Source organism: Ursus arctos, chromosome X (genome assembly GCF_023065955.2).
Source record: "Ursus arctos isolate Adak ecotype North America chromosome X, UrsArc2.0, whole genome shotgun sequence".
NCBI lineage: Eukaryota > Metazoa > Chordata > Mammalia > Carnivora > Ursidae > Ursus > Ursus arctos.
In genome coordinates, this window is record NC_079873.1 from 87,340,813 (window position 1) to 87,358,310 (window position 17,498).

General features: G+C 39.8%; 2 protein-coding genes across 2 annotated transcripts in view; one reads left to right on the forward strand and one right to left on the reverse strand.

Moving 5' to 3' along the window:
* The window catches only part of TRPC5 (transient receptor potential cation channel subfamily C member 5), a 141,447-nt gene that overhangs the window by 75,355 nt on the left and 48,594 nt on the right, over positions 1–17,498 (reverse strand). The gene's annotated exons all lie outside the window — the stretch shown is intronic.
* Positions 16,313–16,645, forward strand: TRPC5OS (TRPC5 opposite strand). The gene has a single exon (XM_026478749.1). It carries the CDS (start codon positions 16,313–16,315, stop codon positions 16,643–16,645), a length of 333 nt encoding a protein of 110 aa, XP_026334534.1.

Here is a 17,498-nt window from a genome sequence, read left to right on the forward strand (position 1 = left end):
ATAGTTTTGGCCTAGCTAGAACCCATTTAAGCCCTAGCCAGGGTCAAAACGTAGTTAAGGTATAGTTGGAGTCTAATTAAGGCCTAGCTGCAGCCTAAGTCTAGAGAAGCCATAGTCAGAGTCTAGTTAAGGCATATCAAGGTTCTAAGCCCAGTTAAGACTTAATCAACCCAGTTAATGCCTAGTCAGCTCAGTTAAGGCCTAATAAGCTCAGCTGAGACCTGGTCAGGGTCTAAGTCTAGTTAAGGTATATTTGAATCCCAGTTAAGGTCTAGCCATGGACTAAGCCTAGTCAGGACCTGAGTCTAGAGAAGGCATAGATAGCCAGAGTCTCATTTAAGGTATAACAAAGGCCTGAGTCTATTTAAGGCCTATTGAGCCCAGTTAAAGCCAAGAAGGGGCTAAACTTAGTTATGTCCTAGTCAGAGTGTAGTTAAGTCCTAGCCAGGGCCTATGCCCAGTTAATGCCTAGTTAGAGTCTAGTTAAGGTGAAGCCAGGGCCTTACAACTAGTTAAGGCCTTGCATCTAGTTAAGGCCTTGTCATCCCAGTTAAGGCCTATTTAGGCCCTTCACTCTGTTAAGGGCTGGTCAAGACTAGGGCAACCAGCTTATTCCAGTTTGCCCAAGACTTTCCGTATTTAGCACTGAAAGTTCTGGGTCCTGGAAAATCCCTTGGTCCCTGGCAAACCAGACTGATTGGGCACTCTAGTCAAGGTCTTTTAAAGAAAACTTTTCTTTGTCTTGGAGTTTACAAAGCACATTTGTAGTTTATAGTTTTTGTTTATAGTTTACAAAACACATTTTCAACATTATTTCATTTGATTATTATAGCATTTATTTGAGATAGGTGTTACCATCATCCGTGATGTGCAGACGAATAAACTCAGGTTTAGAGAGAAGTGCCTTCCTCAGTGCTGTACAGTCAGTGTCAAAGGCACAGTTTAAACCAAAATTCAGAATGTTTGAATTCAAAAGCCATGCTGTTATTTTTTAAGCTACAGTAAAGGGGTATCTCCCCATAATTAAAAGTGGTCGAAATTACAAAAGTAATACTTGCTCAAGGTCTTAACCATCATCCTAGTTTCAGATCAAGAAAAGTGAGTTACATCAAGCTTAAGTGACCTGCCCAAGGTAAGAAAAATTTAAACTTAAACTTAGGTTTCTTTGCCTCCAAATCCCCTACTTCTCTCCTTTGAAGAGAATCTCTTTCCTCCATCCTTCCTACTTGCTCAGTGTCAGATACTCCAGTCCATGTCTGTATGGCTGAGACTGTTTCCGTGTCTGCAGCTTTCAGAGATGTTTCTGTGCATGCATTATCTGAAGTCCATCAGGCATTTGGTAGACTATACTTGCGCTGACACTTCCGTTCGCAGCCTGAGGTTTATCTACTAGACCGATGCTTGTTTTCTCATTTGGGGACGTCTGTTGAGCCTGACAGCAGAGCTGACTTGGTAGTAGAGTCAAACTTCCACCACTTGATTAGGATGAAGACACTGAAGACAAACCTGGTCTCCTTAGGAATTCTCGGGAGGGTTACTGGATACATCCGTGTTATAATGACATTTTGGGGACCACGGAAAGAGATCAGGCCTCCGTCTCTTACTGTGGATTCCACTGCCAGAAGGCACTGAGAACTTGGCTTGCCTTTTCCTGGCTGTGCCATTTCTGTTGCCTCCTGTAAGCTTACCAGGGGTGACAGGTGTCTCTGTTAAAAAGCCTGTATGTAAATATAGCTGTATCTTCCACTATGTTATCCCGAGGACAAAATAGTTGCCACCCCTGCAGAATGTAGCAGCTTCTGGATTGGATGCCAATGGTAGCAATGTGCCAAGCATGAAGTATCCTGTTCCCCCCACCCCTGCCAGATAAACATGAGCTTCCTCTTCAGTGGTACATTTAAAGGGACAGCCTCCACTCTGCTTGTGTGGCAGTGATCGAGGGGGAGAGCTTTCAACATGGATGATCAGTGGCTCGGATGGTGGCACTGTGGAAGAGGCCACTAGGATGTACTTTAAGTAGTGCCTTCTTGGACTGTTATTTCCTGCTTTCTGCTGTTAGGTTACTTTGGAGAACTATTTGGTTCACTGCGTAATGCGAGAGGAAGACAGAGCTGGTTAGGAAGAGACAAATGATTTATTCCACTGAGCAGCTGGTAGATTCAAACGTTGCTTTCTTTCTTGGAGGGGACGCCATGTGGGAATGGCATTATTTTCTCTGACATGCACATAGCGAATCCCCACATAAGCTTTAGATGACTTCATGTGTTTGTATTTTCATGAGCTGGTGAAGCACTTTCAGCTTCAAGGCATTGGGTTAATGGCATAAGCAGGCCATATCTCTGTCCTAACAAAAGATCTGGAAGGCTTTTCCTTGAGGACTGGGGGCTTTGTAGTACAATGTTGGAGGCTATGGAAAAAGAACACAGAACTAGACTTCTGGTTCTACCACATTCCAGCTGTGTGACTCTGGGTAAATCAAACGTTTTGCCTCTCTGGATGTCAATTTTCCTAAACGTAAGATGGAGGTAATAAACTCTGTGTTGCCCTATTCATGCTCTGTGGTAACTATAAAGATTAAATGAGATATAATGTGAAAACAGTGGAAAAAGTATAAAGCCTTATAAAAAATGTGAGGAATTATTAGTTCTATTATTCTTTCAACAAGTAGTTATTGAGTACCCACTGTGCATGCTTTAATTAAACAGAGATCAGTGTTTTGTTGGAGTTTACCTTCTGGAGGGGGGAGCCATAAAATAAATAATAATCATAATAAATAAGTAAACTATACAATATATATAGAAGGTGACAAGTTCTAAGAAAATGAAAAAGGTAGAGCAGAATAAATGAAGAATAAGGAAGACTCAGGAGTGCCAGGTGGGGAGGGGGAAGTTAAATTTTTAAAAGGGTGGCATGTGTAGATTGAGAAGGTGAGATGTAATCAAAGAGTTTGAAGGAGGTGAGGAATTTAGTCATTCAGATATCTGAGCAAAGAACATTCCAGGCAGAAGTAATAGCCGGTGTAAAGGGCCTACAGAGGAGGAGTTCCTGGTGAGTCTGGCAAAGTGGCCAGGTTGGCTGCAATGGAGGGAGGGGGAGAGAAGTAGAAATGAAGTTGCAGACTATATCGTGGAGGGCCATGTAGGCCATTATAAGGATCTGGGCTTTACTCTGAAGGACACGCAGAACCGTTAGAGGAGGAGAGACATGGTCTGACTTACATTTTATTTTATTTTATTTTATTATTTTATTATTTTATTTTGAGAGAGAGGGCATGGGGAGGAGCAGAGGGAGAAGGAGAGAGAGAATCGTAAGCAGGCTCCACGCCCAGTGCGGAGCCCAACTCGGGGCTTGATCTCATGACCCTGAGTTGAAATCAAGAGTCAGATGCTTAACCAACTGAACCACCCAGGTGCTCCATTCTGACTTATATTTTAAAGGTCTCACTCTGGCTGTTGTGTTGAGGAGAGACTGGGGTGAGGAAAAGGGAATCCTGTGAGGAGGCTGTTGAAATAATCAGGGTGAGAGGTAGATGGTAGTGGCTCACAATGACAAATTATTAGGTTTTGAATATATTTTGAAGGTAGAGCCTTCAAAGGCTGTGGATTGTGGGGAAAAGAAAAGAGTCAAAAATAAACTCAAGATTTTTTAGCCTGAGTAGTGAGAAGGATGGAGTTGCCATCTACTGAGCTGGAGAAGGCTATAGTAGAGTAGGTTTTGGAGGGAAGACCAAGGATCCAGTTTTGGGTATACTGAGTTTCAGATATCACAGATCAGCATAAAGGCAATTAGATACACAAGGATGAAATTCTGGAGAAAGGTCTGAACTAGCTAAATAAATTTGGGAGTTATCGGTGTTATAGGTATTTAGAGCCTGGAGGAGATCACTAAGGAAGTAATTATAGATGGAGCAGAGGAGGACCCGGGGAGTGATCAACCATGTCAAGTGTGGAAGCCACTGGGGACTTGGACAAGGGTACTTAAGTGGAGTGGCCATTATATTTCATTAGAAGTGTGTGTTTTAGAACAGAAATATTTAACCTGGTAATATCAGTCATGAGATAAGAGAGAGCTTTTGTTCTTGTCAAGCAAAACTGCCTTGAGATTCCTCTGCCTCTAGCTAATATTAAAAAGAAAACTGAGGAATTGTTAAAGGACAACTCCCATTCAGTCTTTCATTTGAGGGCCCTTGCCACCAAAGAGCTGGGGCCCTGATGTGCTTTTCTGAGTCCCAAGCATATAGGTAATGTGATGAGCTCTTTACCCATGTTTAAAATGCTAACTTTTGGCCCCTTTATGAACCTTGAGAGGTAGAAGAATCAAATCTTCAGAGGGAAAGGAAACAATAAATTCATGCCCAAGGGCAAAACATTTTTCTTTATAGGATATTAAGAAATGTTTTCTCTGCCTCCCTTCCTCCAGCTTATTCTGATTGTATTTATCTCAGAGGTAAAAAATGGAGAAGTCTTATTTTTTATTTCCATGGAGCAGCCTATGGTCTTTGGGTGATTTTAGTGTTCATTTAGGTTTTTGGATTTCTTTCCTTTTTACTAGAATGTTCTGACTGGGTGCATTCTGGGAACAATAGTTCCCATCCGGGAACAATAGGGATGAGGACAATGAAATGACTATCCTCAAGGGGACTTGTGGTGTATGAGCCATTTGGTAAGCTACCCACCACGGCTATATGGTGTTCCCGTTGCCATCTTAACACCATTTCGTATTCTGTTGGCGATTAGGAGCTTCCCAGAGCATTACTAGGTAGACCACAGTGTAAGGGAGAGCACAGAGGGTAGAGAGACTGAAGAATCAGATTCTCGCTCTTGCTCTGCTACTAACCAGCTGTGTAATCCTGGCAAGTCACTTATAGATGTTGGGTCTTCACTTCCTCAGTCGTAAAAAAGGAGTAATCCTTGTTGCACGGGATGTTATCAGGATTAGATAAGTTAATGTATGTGAAGGTACTTGAGGATATAATTAGCAGAAGGAGGAAACTGAAACACAGATGAACTACCAAGAGAGGTTATGTGGAATCTTATTTTGAGATCATTAAAAACAGAAGCACTCTTCCTTTGGTGGCTAAGCAATAAGCACATTTGTAGGCAGAAGGAAGAACTATATGGCTTCTGCTTCTGATCTTTTTTCCAGGTGGTAAAAGAAACGAACCGGGTCTCTCCTGGCAAGCTGGCATTTGTCATAGAAACAGAGAGGAGGCCGTGGCTGGTGCTTAGTCTTGCTCTTGTCAAATTTCTGAGAAGTATTCTTGAAACTCAAGACTAAATCCAGGCTAGGATGGTAGAGAATAAAAAGCACACAAAGATCTATGTATGATGCTCCTTTTCTTACCCAAATGATTCACTCAGGAAGTTCTCAAAGTCTGGGCTGGTTCAGGTGAAGTCATGCTAGACACAGGGTAATGACCTTCATTACCTTGCCTAAATGACTTTGCCAGTTACTTTCCAAGTAAGTGTTTCCAAGGAATAAGCTAGTTAATGCTTTGAAAGATCCATCGCCATTAGACCAAGTAGAGGGCCTTCTCCACGTGGCTGGTGCTATACTGGAGGAAAGGCCAGTGAGCAGTCTTGACATGTAGCCCGCTTCTCCCTGACAGAGTTAGGAGCCAGAGTGAGTGTGTGCTTCAAAGGCAAGAAGGAGTTAGGCTAGGAAGATCCACTAATCCTCAAGGATTCCAATCCTACCTGATTGGCCTCAGGTCTTCTGAAAGGGTGACCTGTGAGCAAGAGTCACAACACAGTCCTGCTCCCTCATCTTTACCCAAGTTCAAAGTTATGTTAGTTCTAACTATGAGATAAATTTTTATCTCTGGTCCTTCCACTTTTTGTAATACCTGCAGCTTCTTCCCTTCCTACCTTCAAGGGGGCACTAGTCAGTACTCGGGATACACCAGGCACCAGTTCCTGGATCCCAGAATTACTCCAGAACAATTACATTAGCTAGCATTTATTAAGAGCTTCCTATATACAAGGCACCATTCTAAACTCGTGTATATTAACTCATGTTGTTCTCATGACAGTTATTACCCTCATTTTGCAGATGAGAAACTGAGGCAGAGCAGCCTGCCTACCAGAGTAAGGTAGTACTCTAGTACTCTACCTTACTGGAAGGTAGTAAGTGGAAAAGTTGAGATTCAAATACAGATCTGTTTGATACAGATCCTAGCCTTACAACCACTAGCTTCACGTGACTGTCTCTCCCAAAGAAAATACAGGAACAAACAACGGCGATTTGCATTTTTCCTTCTCAGAAAGCTGAAAGAAGATGTGCAAATAGAATCCCTTTTCCTGTTACTTACAAGGTTTCTTCTTATTTCCCTTATTTTAGACCCTGTCCTCTGCACTGGTAATATTTAAAAGCCAAGAACCTTTCTAGAAGTAGTACAGCTCTTTTTAGGCTCTCTGGGGGGTGGGGTGGGCTGTGGGATTCTCACAATAGCCAAGATTCAGAGATAAGCCCTTGCAGAGTCCCACCAAGTCAAGATGGGGGGGGGCTGTTCTCCCCTTTGAATAGTTTTGAGGAAACTCTTTGTCTAGGAAAATAACCAAGAGATATATTTTCAAAAGTGGTTGTTTTTCTCCAGTGACTAAGTTGTTTTTCAGAAGGGTAAGCAAGAATTTGTGATTCTCTCTGCAGCAGTGAGCAAATTTGGAGGAGGAGGAAAGAAATTCAGTAGAATTCAGTTTAAATTGACCATAAGGACATTTCCTACTCCCTCTCTTTCCAGTTTCTGTTTTGAATTTTTCATATATTTTCAAGAAGGGACCATGTTTAGCTCTTCAGATGCACAATTCTTTCCTTTCTCTCTTGATAAATTAAAGATGGTTCATGGGGATTTTAAATGTCAGATCCTATAACAGGCAAATGCCTTATTGCACACAGCTTTTTTTTTTTTTAAAGGCGAAGGTTTGTCGCTTAAAAATAAGAGTTTAAAGGGTAAGCACTGTTGTTTTGTTCATTGTAGCCCCCCCAGAGAGCACCAGATATGTCAAAATATAAAATTTGTCAGGGTGCATGGGTCACTCATTGAGGCATCTGACTCTTGATTTCAGCTCAGGTCATGGTTTCAGGGTCATGAGATCGAGCCCTGTGTCAAGCTATGCACTGAGCATGGAGCCTGCTTGTCCCTCTCCCTCTGCTCCTCTCTCTGCTCCTCCCCCAACTCCTGCTCTCTCTCTCTCTAATAAATAAATAAATAAATAAATAAATAAGCAAAATCTTTTAAAAAAATTATAAGATTTGTTCTTTGGGGACGAGGACATCTTGATGTTTTCCTCAGGGGTAGGAACAACAATGAGAAGTAATGTCTGGGGGGGTGTTTTTTTTTTAAAAATCTGTGTTGAATGCATGTATTCAAATGGTACTGCAGCACCAGAGAAGGGAACATTATGAAAAAATTTACTGTTTGTAGATAGGAACCTGGCACCTACACTCACCAAAGGTGTATTTTAATCTCTCCCACATAACTGCTTCTGTTCCCCTTGGATATGAACTAATTTACCTTGCCTGATGCAGAGAAGCTTATCGACTATAAACATAGACCCAGAGGATTTGGATTCCTTTGCTCCTTTCCCATCCTACTGTTAGACACTTATTGCCAGTTTGCTAGTTATGAGCATCACAAAATAGCAGGGTAGGACTATCAGCTAAAAGAAAAACAATGGTTCTTGAGTAGTAGTGCCAACAAAAATGTCATAAGTGAGATTAATAAAAACCTATGGAGTTAAAGACCCTAGTTATCAGATGGCTAGCTTGCTCTCTGCCCCAGCTGTCTTTCTGAGCTACTTGTAAGATGTGGGTCATCTCATCTTGTGTCAGTTTATAACTCCATCTGGCTATAAGGCTGTCTTGCTTTACTTAGCACTGACCTGAGGTCGAGAGCCACACAGACCGAAGGGACCCTGCTCTGTACCTTCAGGTTTCATTCCATTGTCATTGGCTGTGATGACTGGCTTGCTAAACACTGGCAAGACTCTCATCACTGTCTTGCTGTCCTTATTGGTTTTATAGCAGAGACCCAATACTAAAAGTAAAACAATTTTTTGAGATATAACATACACACAGCGAAGCACACAAATTTTAAGGGTACAGCTGAATGTTTTTAAAAAAAACATACATCATCATGTTATGACATAGAACCTTTCTAGCACCCCAAAAAGCTTTCTCATATCCCTTGCCAGTCAGTCACCCCCCCACCCAAAGGTAACTTCTTCATTCACTTCCATTCCATAGACTTGTTTACTTGTTTTAAAATTTCATGTAAATGGAATTATATGATATGCACTTTTATGCATCTGGTTTCTTTCGACATTCTTGTACATGTAGTTTTGGGGACATTTGTACACTTTTGGATATTTAGGAGTAGAATTGCAGGGTCATGGGATAGAGGTATATTTGGTTTTAGTAGATACTGTCAGTTTCCTTTTTTAAAAGATTTTTATTTATGTATTTATTTGTCAGAAAGTGATTGAGAGAGAGAGAGAGCAGCAGCAGGTAGAGAGGGAAGCAGGCTCCCTGCCGAGCAAGGAGCCCAATGCGGGACTCGATCCCAAGACCCTGGGATCATAACCTGAGCTGAAGGCAGATGCTTAACTGACTGAGCCACCCAGGTATCCCTGTCAAATAGTTTCCTAAAGTACTTATACCAGTTAACAATTTCACCAACAATGTATGAGAGTTCCAGTTGCTCCATGTTCTTCTCAATGCTTGGTACTGTCTGTTTTTTTTTTTTTTTTCCATTTTAGCTATTCTTTGGTGGGGTTTTGTGTGTCTTATTGTAGTTTTAATTTGTATTTTTCTGATGTGCAGTAATGAAAACCTACTCATATGCTTGTAGGCCATTTGGATATTCTCTTCTGTGAAGTACCATTTAATTCTTTGTAACCTTTTTTTTTTTTAAATGATTTTTTATTATATTATGTTAGTCACCATACAGTACATCCCCGGTTTCCGATGTAAGGCTCGATGATTCATTAGTTGTGTATAACACCCAGTGCACCATGCAATACGTGCCCTCCTTACTACCCATCACCAGTCTATCCCATTCCCCCACCCCCCTCCCCTCTGAAGTCCTCAGTTTGTTTCTCATAGTCCATATGTAACCTTTTTTTAAATTGGATTTTCTCTTTTTCTTATTGATTGAAAGACTGTAAAAAATATACGTACATACTGGATACAACTCCTTCATTAGATATACATATGCATATTGCAAATATTTTTTCCCAGTCTATGGTTGACCTTTTCACCCTCTTAAGGGGTATTTTAATAAATGGAAGTTATTTATTTTTATGAAGTCCAGTTTATCAATCTTCTTTCATAGTTAATATTTTTCGTGTCAAATAAGAAACCTTTGCCTACCAAGGTCAAGAAGATACTTGCCTACGGTTTGATTTTTGAAGATTTATTGTTTTATCATTCATATTAGGTCTATGATTCATTTACAATTATTATTATTACTAATTTTGGTATGTGGTGTGAGGTAAGGGTCATGGTTCTGTTGATTTGTTTGTCCTTGTGCTTGTACCATGCTGTCAAAATTATGTAGCTGTAAAGCTAGCCTTGATAATCTGGCAGTATATGTCTCCCAATTTTGTTTTTCAAGATGTTTTGGCTGTACTTAGCCCTTTGAATACCCTTGTATGTTTTAGAATCACTTTGTCCAAAGTGCCCTTTGGGGATGGTTTTGAGTTTATTAACTTATTAGTAACCCCACAGCCCTCAGCTTCAAAATCGAGGTACAATTTTGAAGGAGGGACTGGTAGTGTGTTTGTGGTAGTCCCCTTCCCTCTAGTGAGAATTTGTCTTGGAATACTGCTAGACTGTGGGAAATTTCACTCAGCTTTTCCCTGCTCAGGAAGGAGCCTTGAACACAGCTGACTTGAGATGAAGAAAACTAATCCTGCATTTCAGGCTTCTCAAATTTCCAATCCATTACACTAGCTTCGAATGTTACGCAGATTTCTCCTTTTCCACAGTAGAGTCCTTCTGCCTTGGGGCCAAACCTCATCTTCAACTTGTGCCCAGAATGAGCAAACGTCTCAGTGAAGAAAAAAGCTCTGGATGACCAGCTCACTTAGGAAAGGCTCTGTGATCTCAGAAATTTTAGTTCATCTTGTCCTTGTTTCCACAGATCAGGGATATCTTTATATATTGATTTTGCAGTTTATTCTTCTTTTTGTTTTTTAGTTTGTGACAGGAGCACTCACATCCCCGTTTGAAAGCAGAAGTCCAGAAAACGTTCAGGAGTTGGAACCTTGACTTTCTTATCCATCTCAGCTCTATCAGAGGTGAGTAGTGTGCGGGTTTGGGGCCAGTTCAGTAGGTCAGTGGAAGGGCAGATAAAATGCAAACAGCAGTTCTTTCACAGATGTTGAGGATCCCTGAGGGCACTGATCAGGTTGTCTCATCCCTCTGCCTTAGGACTCACAGTCAACTTGGAATTCAGCCAGTTTCCAGGGATGGCAGATGAGATTAACATTCTCAGTTCTGTCCCTGCTCAAAATGAGAGGTCAGCTCTGGCCTGAATATGGCAAATTTTGCTCCTATGTAGACACCTGAATTGGTGCCCTCTGGCATAGGACTTTAGGAGTCAGACTTGGGCTGACTTTTGGTTCTGCATTTTTACTTAACCATGTGACTGTGGGAAAGTTTGTTAATTTCTCTGATTCTCAATTCTTCTATCTGTAACTTCATAGGGTTACTGTGAGGATTAAATGTTGTAATAGAAGACAAGTGGATTTCACAGAAACATAATAGGTCTTCTACAAATGTGAGCATTTATTAGAATAACTATTTATGGGCATGTCATCTCATCTGATAAATGGTTCTTGAGGCTGGGGATTACGTTTGGTTACATTTTTGGAAGGAGTAAAATTTACATGCAATGAGATGCACACATCTTATGAGTACTATTTAATGAGTTTCGACAAATGCATATTCATACTCCTTTGTAACCCAAAACTCTATCTAAAATATAATCATTACCATCACCCCAGAAAGTTATTTTGTCTCTCTTCCCAATCAGTTCTGCTCCCCTAGATGCAACCACTTTTCTGACTTTTTTTCTGTCATAGGTCATTTTGAATTTTCTAGAATTGCATATGAATGGAATCCTACAGCATATATTCTTTCATGTCTGGCTTTTTTCATTAAGCATAATGTTTTTGATATCCATTCATGCTGTGGTCTCTATCAGTAGTGGCTTTCTTTTTCTTGCTGATTAGTATTACATTGTATGAATAAACCACATTTTGTTTGTCCATTTGTCTTTTGATTGACAGCTGGGCTCTTTCTGCTTTTTTTTTTTTGCTCTTATGCATAAAGCTGCTATAACCATTCTTCTTAAAGTCTTTTTGTGAATTTCATTTCTCTTGGTTAAATACCTCAGAGTGAAGTTTCTGGGGATCAGGTGGGTGCTTGCTTAGTTTTATAAGAAACTGCCAGACATTTTCAAAGGGGTTGTACCATTTGATACTCCCACCAGCAATGTGTGAGAATTCTGGTTGCTCTATAGCTTTGTCAACATCTGGTGTTGTCAGTCTTTAATTTTAACCACTTTAGTCAGTAAGTTGTGGTGTCTTATTGTGATGTTAATTTGTATTTCTTTGATGACTAATGATGTTGAATATGTTTTCATGTGCTTATAAGCTATTTATTTTTCTTCCTTTGTGAAATGTTTGTCTAAATCTTCTGCCCATTTTTAATTTGTTTATCTTTTTATTACTGACTTGTAGGGGCACTGTTTTTTTATTGAGGTATCATTGACATACAACAGTATATTAGTTTCAGGCATATGACAGAATGATTTCATCTTTGTATATATTGCAAAATGATCACCACGATAAATGTTGTTAACATCTGTCACCATACACAGTTACAAAACACTTATTTGTTATGATAATTTTTGAGATTTACTCTCTTAGTAACTTTCAAATATGCAATACAATATTATTCACTATAGTCACCATGCTGTATGTTACATCCCCGTGACTTATTTATTTTATAATGGAAGTTTTGTACCTTTTGACTCCATTCACCCACTTCACCCACTTCACCCACTGCCCACCCCCCGGTAGGGGCTCTTTATATATTCTGTTTACAAGTTCTTTGTCAGATATATGTTTTGTGAATATATTCTCTCACTCTGTTGACTGCTGCTTATTTTATTTACTGTGTGTTTTGATGAATTGGTTTATCTTTGTACCCCTTGCTCTCCCTATTCATGGCTGCAACTTGATAATATTTTCTGAATGAAAGAGCTAAAAGTTGTCCCTTCCTCCAGCTTATAGGTTCCATAATGCAAAAATGCACTGCATGCGTAATGAGAAAGGGATGGTTAGGGGAGCTTTTTTAGGTTGGAGGGTGAGATATTTGAGGTGATATTTAAACTGAGACCAGAATGACAAGAAGCCATTTTTTTTTCCTGGGGAAAGGGATCCAAGGCAGAGGGAACAGCTAGCTAATAAAAGGGTCCTTAAGGAACCCTTAAACACTGTTGGTGGAAATATAAATTGGTGCAGCTACTGTGGAAAATAGTATGGAGCTTCCTCAAAAAATTAAAAATAGAACTACCATATGATATAGCGATTCTGCTTCTGGGTATTTATCTGAAGAAAATAAAAACACTAATTTGAAAAGCTACACACACCCCATGTTCATTGCAGCATTATATAATATCCAAGGTATGGAAGCAATGTATGGTCTATCAGTGGGTGAATGGAAAAGAAGATGTGGTTTATATACACAACAGAATACTACTTAGCCATAAAAAGAAAGAGATCTTGCCATTTGCAGCAACATGGATGGATCTAGAGGGTATTATGCTAAGTGAAATAAGTTGGGCAGAGAAAGATAAGTACTATATGATTTCACTTATATGTGAGACCTAAAAAACTAAACAAATGAATAAGCAAAACAAAACTCATAGATACAGAGAACAGATTGGTGGTTATCAGAGCAGAAGGGGGTTGGGTTGGGGGCAAAAAGAGTGAAGCGGGTCAGCTGTATGGTGATGGATGGTAACTAGATTTATTGTGGTGATCACTTTGTAATACATGCAAATATCAAATTATTATATTGTATACCTAAAACTAATTTAATGTTATATACCAATAAAAAGGAAATAAAAATAGGAACAAAAAGACTTAAGAGAGATATATTTTTAAAAAAAGCCCTTAAGGTAAGTTGGGGCTAGGCACAAACTATCCAGAATACCCCTTTTAGGCAAACTAAGGTGTCAGAGGTTACTTGCTTTAAAAATTACCACAACTGGAATAAGCTGATGCTATAGTCTTGCTTTCTTAGTACTGCAGTACTTAGCAGTTTCTCAACACCCTCCTTGTCTTCCCCAAATCTCCAGGTCCTAGGTTCCAAGATGCTTTGAAGCTAAGAATTGTGGATTAGTTAACACAGTGGTCAACAGGGTTAAGGCTAAGTCGGGATATTTTTTTCCCTCAAAGGTGACCAGGTGATTGAAGAAATAAATCAAGGTTTGCATAAGTAAAAAGTAACTACATTTATCTTTATAAAGCAGCAAACTATAAAATGTTCCACTTCTCTGCTTTTTACATTTAGATTGTATAATGTAAAATTTTTTCTACACAATATCAACTCAATTATGGACTATAATTTATTTTTGAAATTTTTCCCAGTTTAAGGAGAAATAGAAGAAAAGATGATGGGGAAGGGATAGTAGAAGATGGAGATAGAGAATCAAGTAGAATGAAGGACATAGGTGAATAAATGGAGGTCTGTTGACCCAAGAGGAGGAATAACAGAGTCTTAGAGGGAGGTAGAGGAGCTAAGGAAAAAAAAAGCACCTGGGTGAAGGAGAAGCCAGAAGTTAAATGAGTTTTGTGTGAATGTATTCCTCTTGTGCCCTTGGGCTATGGATACCATAGTAACCTATTGCTTCCTTTGAAAAATGGGATGGTACTCTCTAGTAATATTTAATACACACCTTTCGTCTGTGTTTCCCTTATGATCCACGCTCTACATTAATGCCAAATTCCTCTCATGATTTCTTTCCATTATTTCCTTCCACCAGACTGCTTTTTCTCTAGTCAAAATGCAGAGATTCTTTAAACTAATAAAATAACCTCCAGTGCCCATTCTCCCATATTTCAGATGAGAAGATACCTCCAACCATAGTCATGCTTTCTGGTCATCATGATTGTGACCCTTCTTGGGACAAACTTCACATCTACCATCAGGATTTTGGACCAAAAAAAAAAAAAAACCCCCAAAACAAACCAAACATGGTTCTGAAAGAACTTATGTTAAGTGGAGATAGTATATAACTGAGTGGGTCAAAGCAGGCCCCGTGGAGACCAGCAAGCTCCATGTGAAAATCATAGATGATCTGGCCAGTGATTTGCTGTACTCCAATAAAGGTTTAAGGAGTAGTTAGCTGGAGGTAGTGCCTGTGGTTTGCTGGGCCCCACTCTGGTCAGAACTGCTGGAAATAGTGCGTTGATAAATTTGGCAATATCCTAAAGGAGTAAGATGGATGGCTGCTTCCTAATACTTTCCACTTAGGAAAAGCTTGACTGAGGCTGGAGAAACAAAACCAGCCCCATTTGCAGGACTGGTGGCTAGAAATTCAATGTGTATATGTACCCAAGGAAACAATTGGTCAAAGGTATATAGCTAAATTGATCGGCCATGGACTGAAGATGTATAACATAACAAATGGAACATTACAGACTGGACTATTGCAGGAAAAACAATGTGGTGAAGGGAGATAAGAAAAGAAATCAATGAAAGAAATTTAGTAATTCATGTGGGACATGTACCAACTCATCAGAACAGGGAGACAGAATAATCTATTTGGAGTAAAAGAACAGACAATCTGACCCCCAAAACTAATGTGTACTCTACAGTCCTGGGGACTCCCAAGTCCCAACTCAACTTCCTTGTCAGTTCAGTTTAAAGTCACAGAATGGGCTCGTGAAGCCTCATGGCATATGGACATGATGTCCTAGATAAGCAGAGGGGAAAGAGTGGGGGGAAAATGTATGAATCAAACAAACAAGCGAGTAAGCAATATGAGACATGTCAGACTACTAAAAACTGGCATCTTCAATAAACTCATTTTTTCTTTTTTTAAAAATGATTTTATTTATTTGTCAGAGAGAGAGCCAGAGCAAACAAGCTAGGGGAGCAGCAGGCAGAGGGAAAGGCAGGCTCCCCGCTGAGTAAGGAGCCCAGTGTAGGACTCAATCCCAGGACCCTGGGATCATGACCTGAGCCTAAGGCAGACACTTAACCAACTCAGGCACCCAGGTGTCCCAACAAACTCATTTTTAAGAGGAAAGGGGCATGTTAAACCAATGTGTGAAGTAGGTGATACTGGACCAATCTTTAGATTTTTAAACAAAGACTATTTCCTTATAGAAGTATAAACTTCCTCAGGAAGAGGGTTTGCAGAGCACATCGAACATACGGATGAGAATAGTACATTCATGGCTTTAGACAAAATTGAAGGAACTAGCTGCTAGATATGCAGTATTGGCAGTAACAGGAGATGACCGAGGAACTAATTTTATAACAGAAGTTGTCCAAAATTTGGCAAAAGACACAGACTGTGGAACTTTCATTTCACAAATTCCCCAGGCTGCAGGGCCAATTGGAAACCTTAATGAATGGAAGACTAAAAACACAGAAAGAATTTAGCGGCACCGGATATAAATGGCAGTGAGGTAAAGGTGTTAATAAAGACAGAATTAATTGAAAGACTCTGAGTGAATGTAACATCCTCATTAGAGATGTTCTAGAAAGATGGACAAAAAACCTATGCTGACTTTGTTCTCAAATCCTCTAAGAAGACATAAAGATGAGAAGCATGAAGGAAAGAGTATGAGTAGTAGATCCTCATAAGGCCATCAAAAAGAAGGATCAGTAACTAGGGACACTCTTTCAACCTTATCCTATTGCCAGAACTTGTAGGATAGATAAAGGCTCAAGAATACTAATCTTTATATTTCTCTTTTCTATTTTTAGATCTGCTTTGCTGTTTTCTTTTGGCGGTGGCAGTCTCTCTGGTGGTCATTGTAATAGCAGTTTACTGCCAACACAAACAAGAGCTCTGTATGTAAGTTTTGTGGGTGGTTCATCAACTTTATAAAAAAGTGCTGTAGGACCACTGGCCTCATTCTGTACTTGATCATATCAGTAGCCTCATTTCTCAAGCAAGCCAACCATAGAACAATTCTGTGCCAGCCCCACAGAATCCATTATCACTAAAAACCCATTTGCTACAGCTTTCAGTAATATTTTTATCTACTGAGGAGATAGTTGAGGCATGGAGCCTGTGTCAATCCCCGTGCTGATTGCTGGACTTGTTGATTGTGTAGCCCAGTTAATAAGAATAGCTGAAGAGCTTTTACAGCTGATATCACAAGAACAAGCTCCTTGTGTAGAGCAGAATGGTAGTGCAGAACAGATAGAAGTGGATGCACCTTCTCCTGAGGAAGCTTCGCTCCCAGACCTTGCTGATTTCTCAGACCTCGAGTCAATACTTACACCAAGAGAAGAAGAAGACCTAATCCTTGACATAGATCAAGCGATGTTAGACATAGAAGATTTATATGAAGATGTACTCTCTGGTATAAACGATGACCTAAGAAGTGGATAAGATCTAATTGGCCCCCAGCAACATGTGAGAACTGATAGCTGATAGTTTTTCGGTTTTAAATAGATTCTGATTTTTCTGAATGTTAACAATGTTTTCTCCTAGTTCTGTACATTTTCATTACTAATACGTTATATAACAAGTAATACTAGATTTACTTCCAGTAGAAACTGGTCTCTTTTCTTCTTTGTATTTCTTTTAAAAGCTCCAACTTTAGCCATAGGGCTCTTTCTCTACATGTCCTTGTTCTCCTGTTGGGGTTCAGGGGTAACAGAAGCAAACAATACCAAAAAACAAACAAACAAACAAACAAACCTCACTTAACAATGGAGTGAAGACATCATGGACTCTATCACGTGTTGGAACCCATGTCATTGGTCTACGGATGGAAACCAAAAGGGGAATATCCCCCAGGATGGTATTATAATGAATACATCACATTGACAGGACAGCGTTGGGACACTTTTACTTGAAAAGATGTAACTCTTTACTAGGCCTTTAGGAGAGGATGTGTCAACCAAAGGATGCTAGATCAGACTAGGGGAAGCAATTTGGAAAAAGCACCATCTATCAGATAATAAAACTGTAGAAAGGTTTTCAGATAACTTTTGCCAAGGAGAAACCTTCGAAAAAGCTGAGGCCAAGAGGTTCCGATGTAGGGCTGTTCCCTCAAATGATGACCCACACTAAAACTAGTCTTCGATATTGTTTTCCAAATGGAAAGGAGGAATTATATCAAATAACAATGAGAGTAGTACTAGTCCTAGCAGGTCTAAACAAAGCCCCATGAGGACTGTTCACCAATGGAGTCAAACCCTTATGGCATAGGCTCAGATGTGACGGTCTACAAATGCAA

Excerpts from the sequence above, each read along its gene's own strand:
- TRPC5OS (XM_026478749.1), top strand. The coding sequence starts at position 16,313 with ATGGAGCCTGTGTCAATCCCCGTGCTGATTGCTGGACTTGTTGATTGT.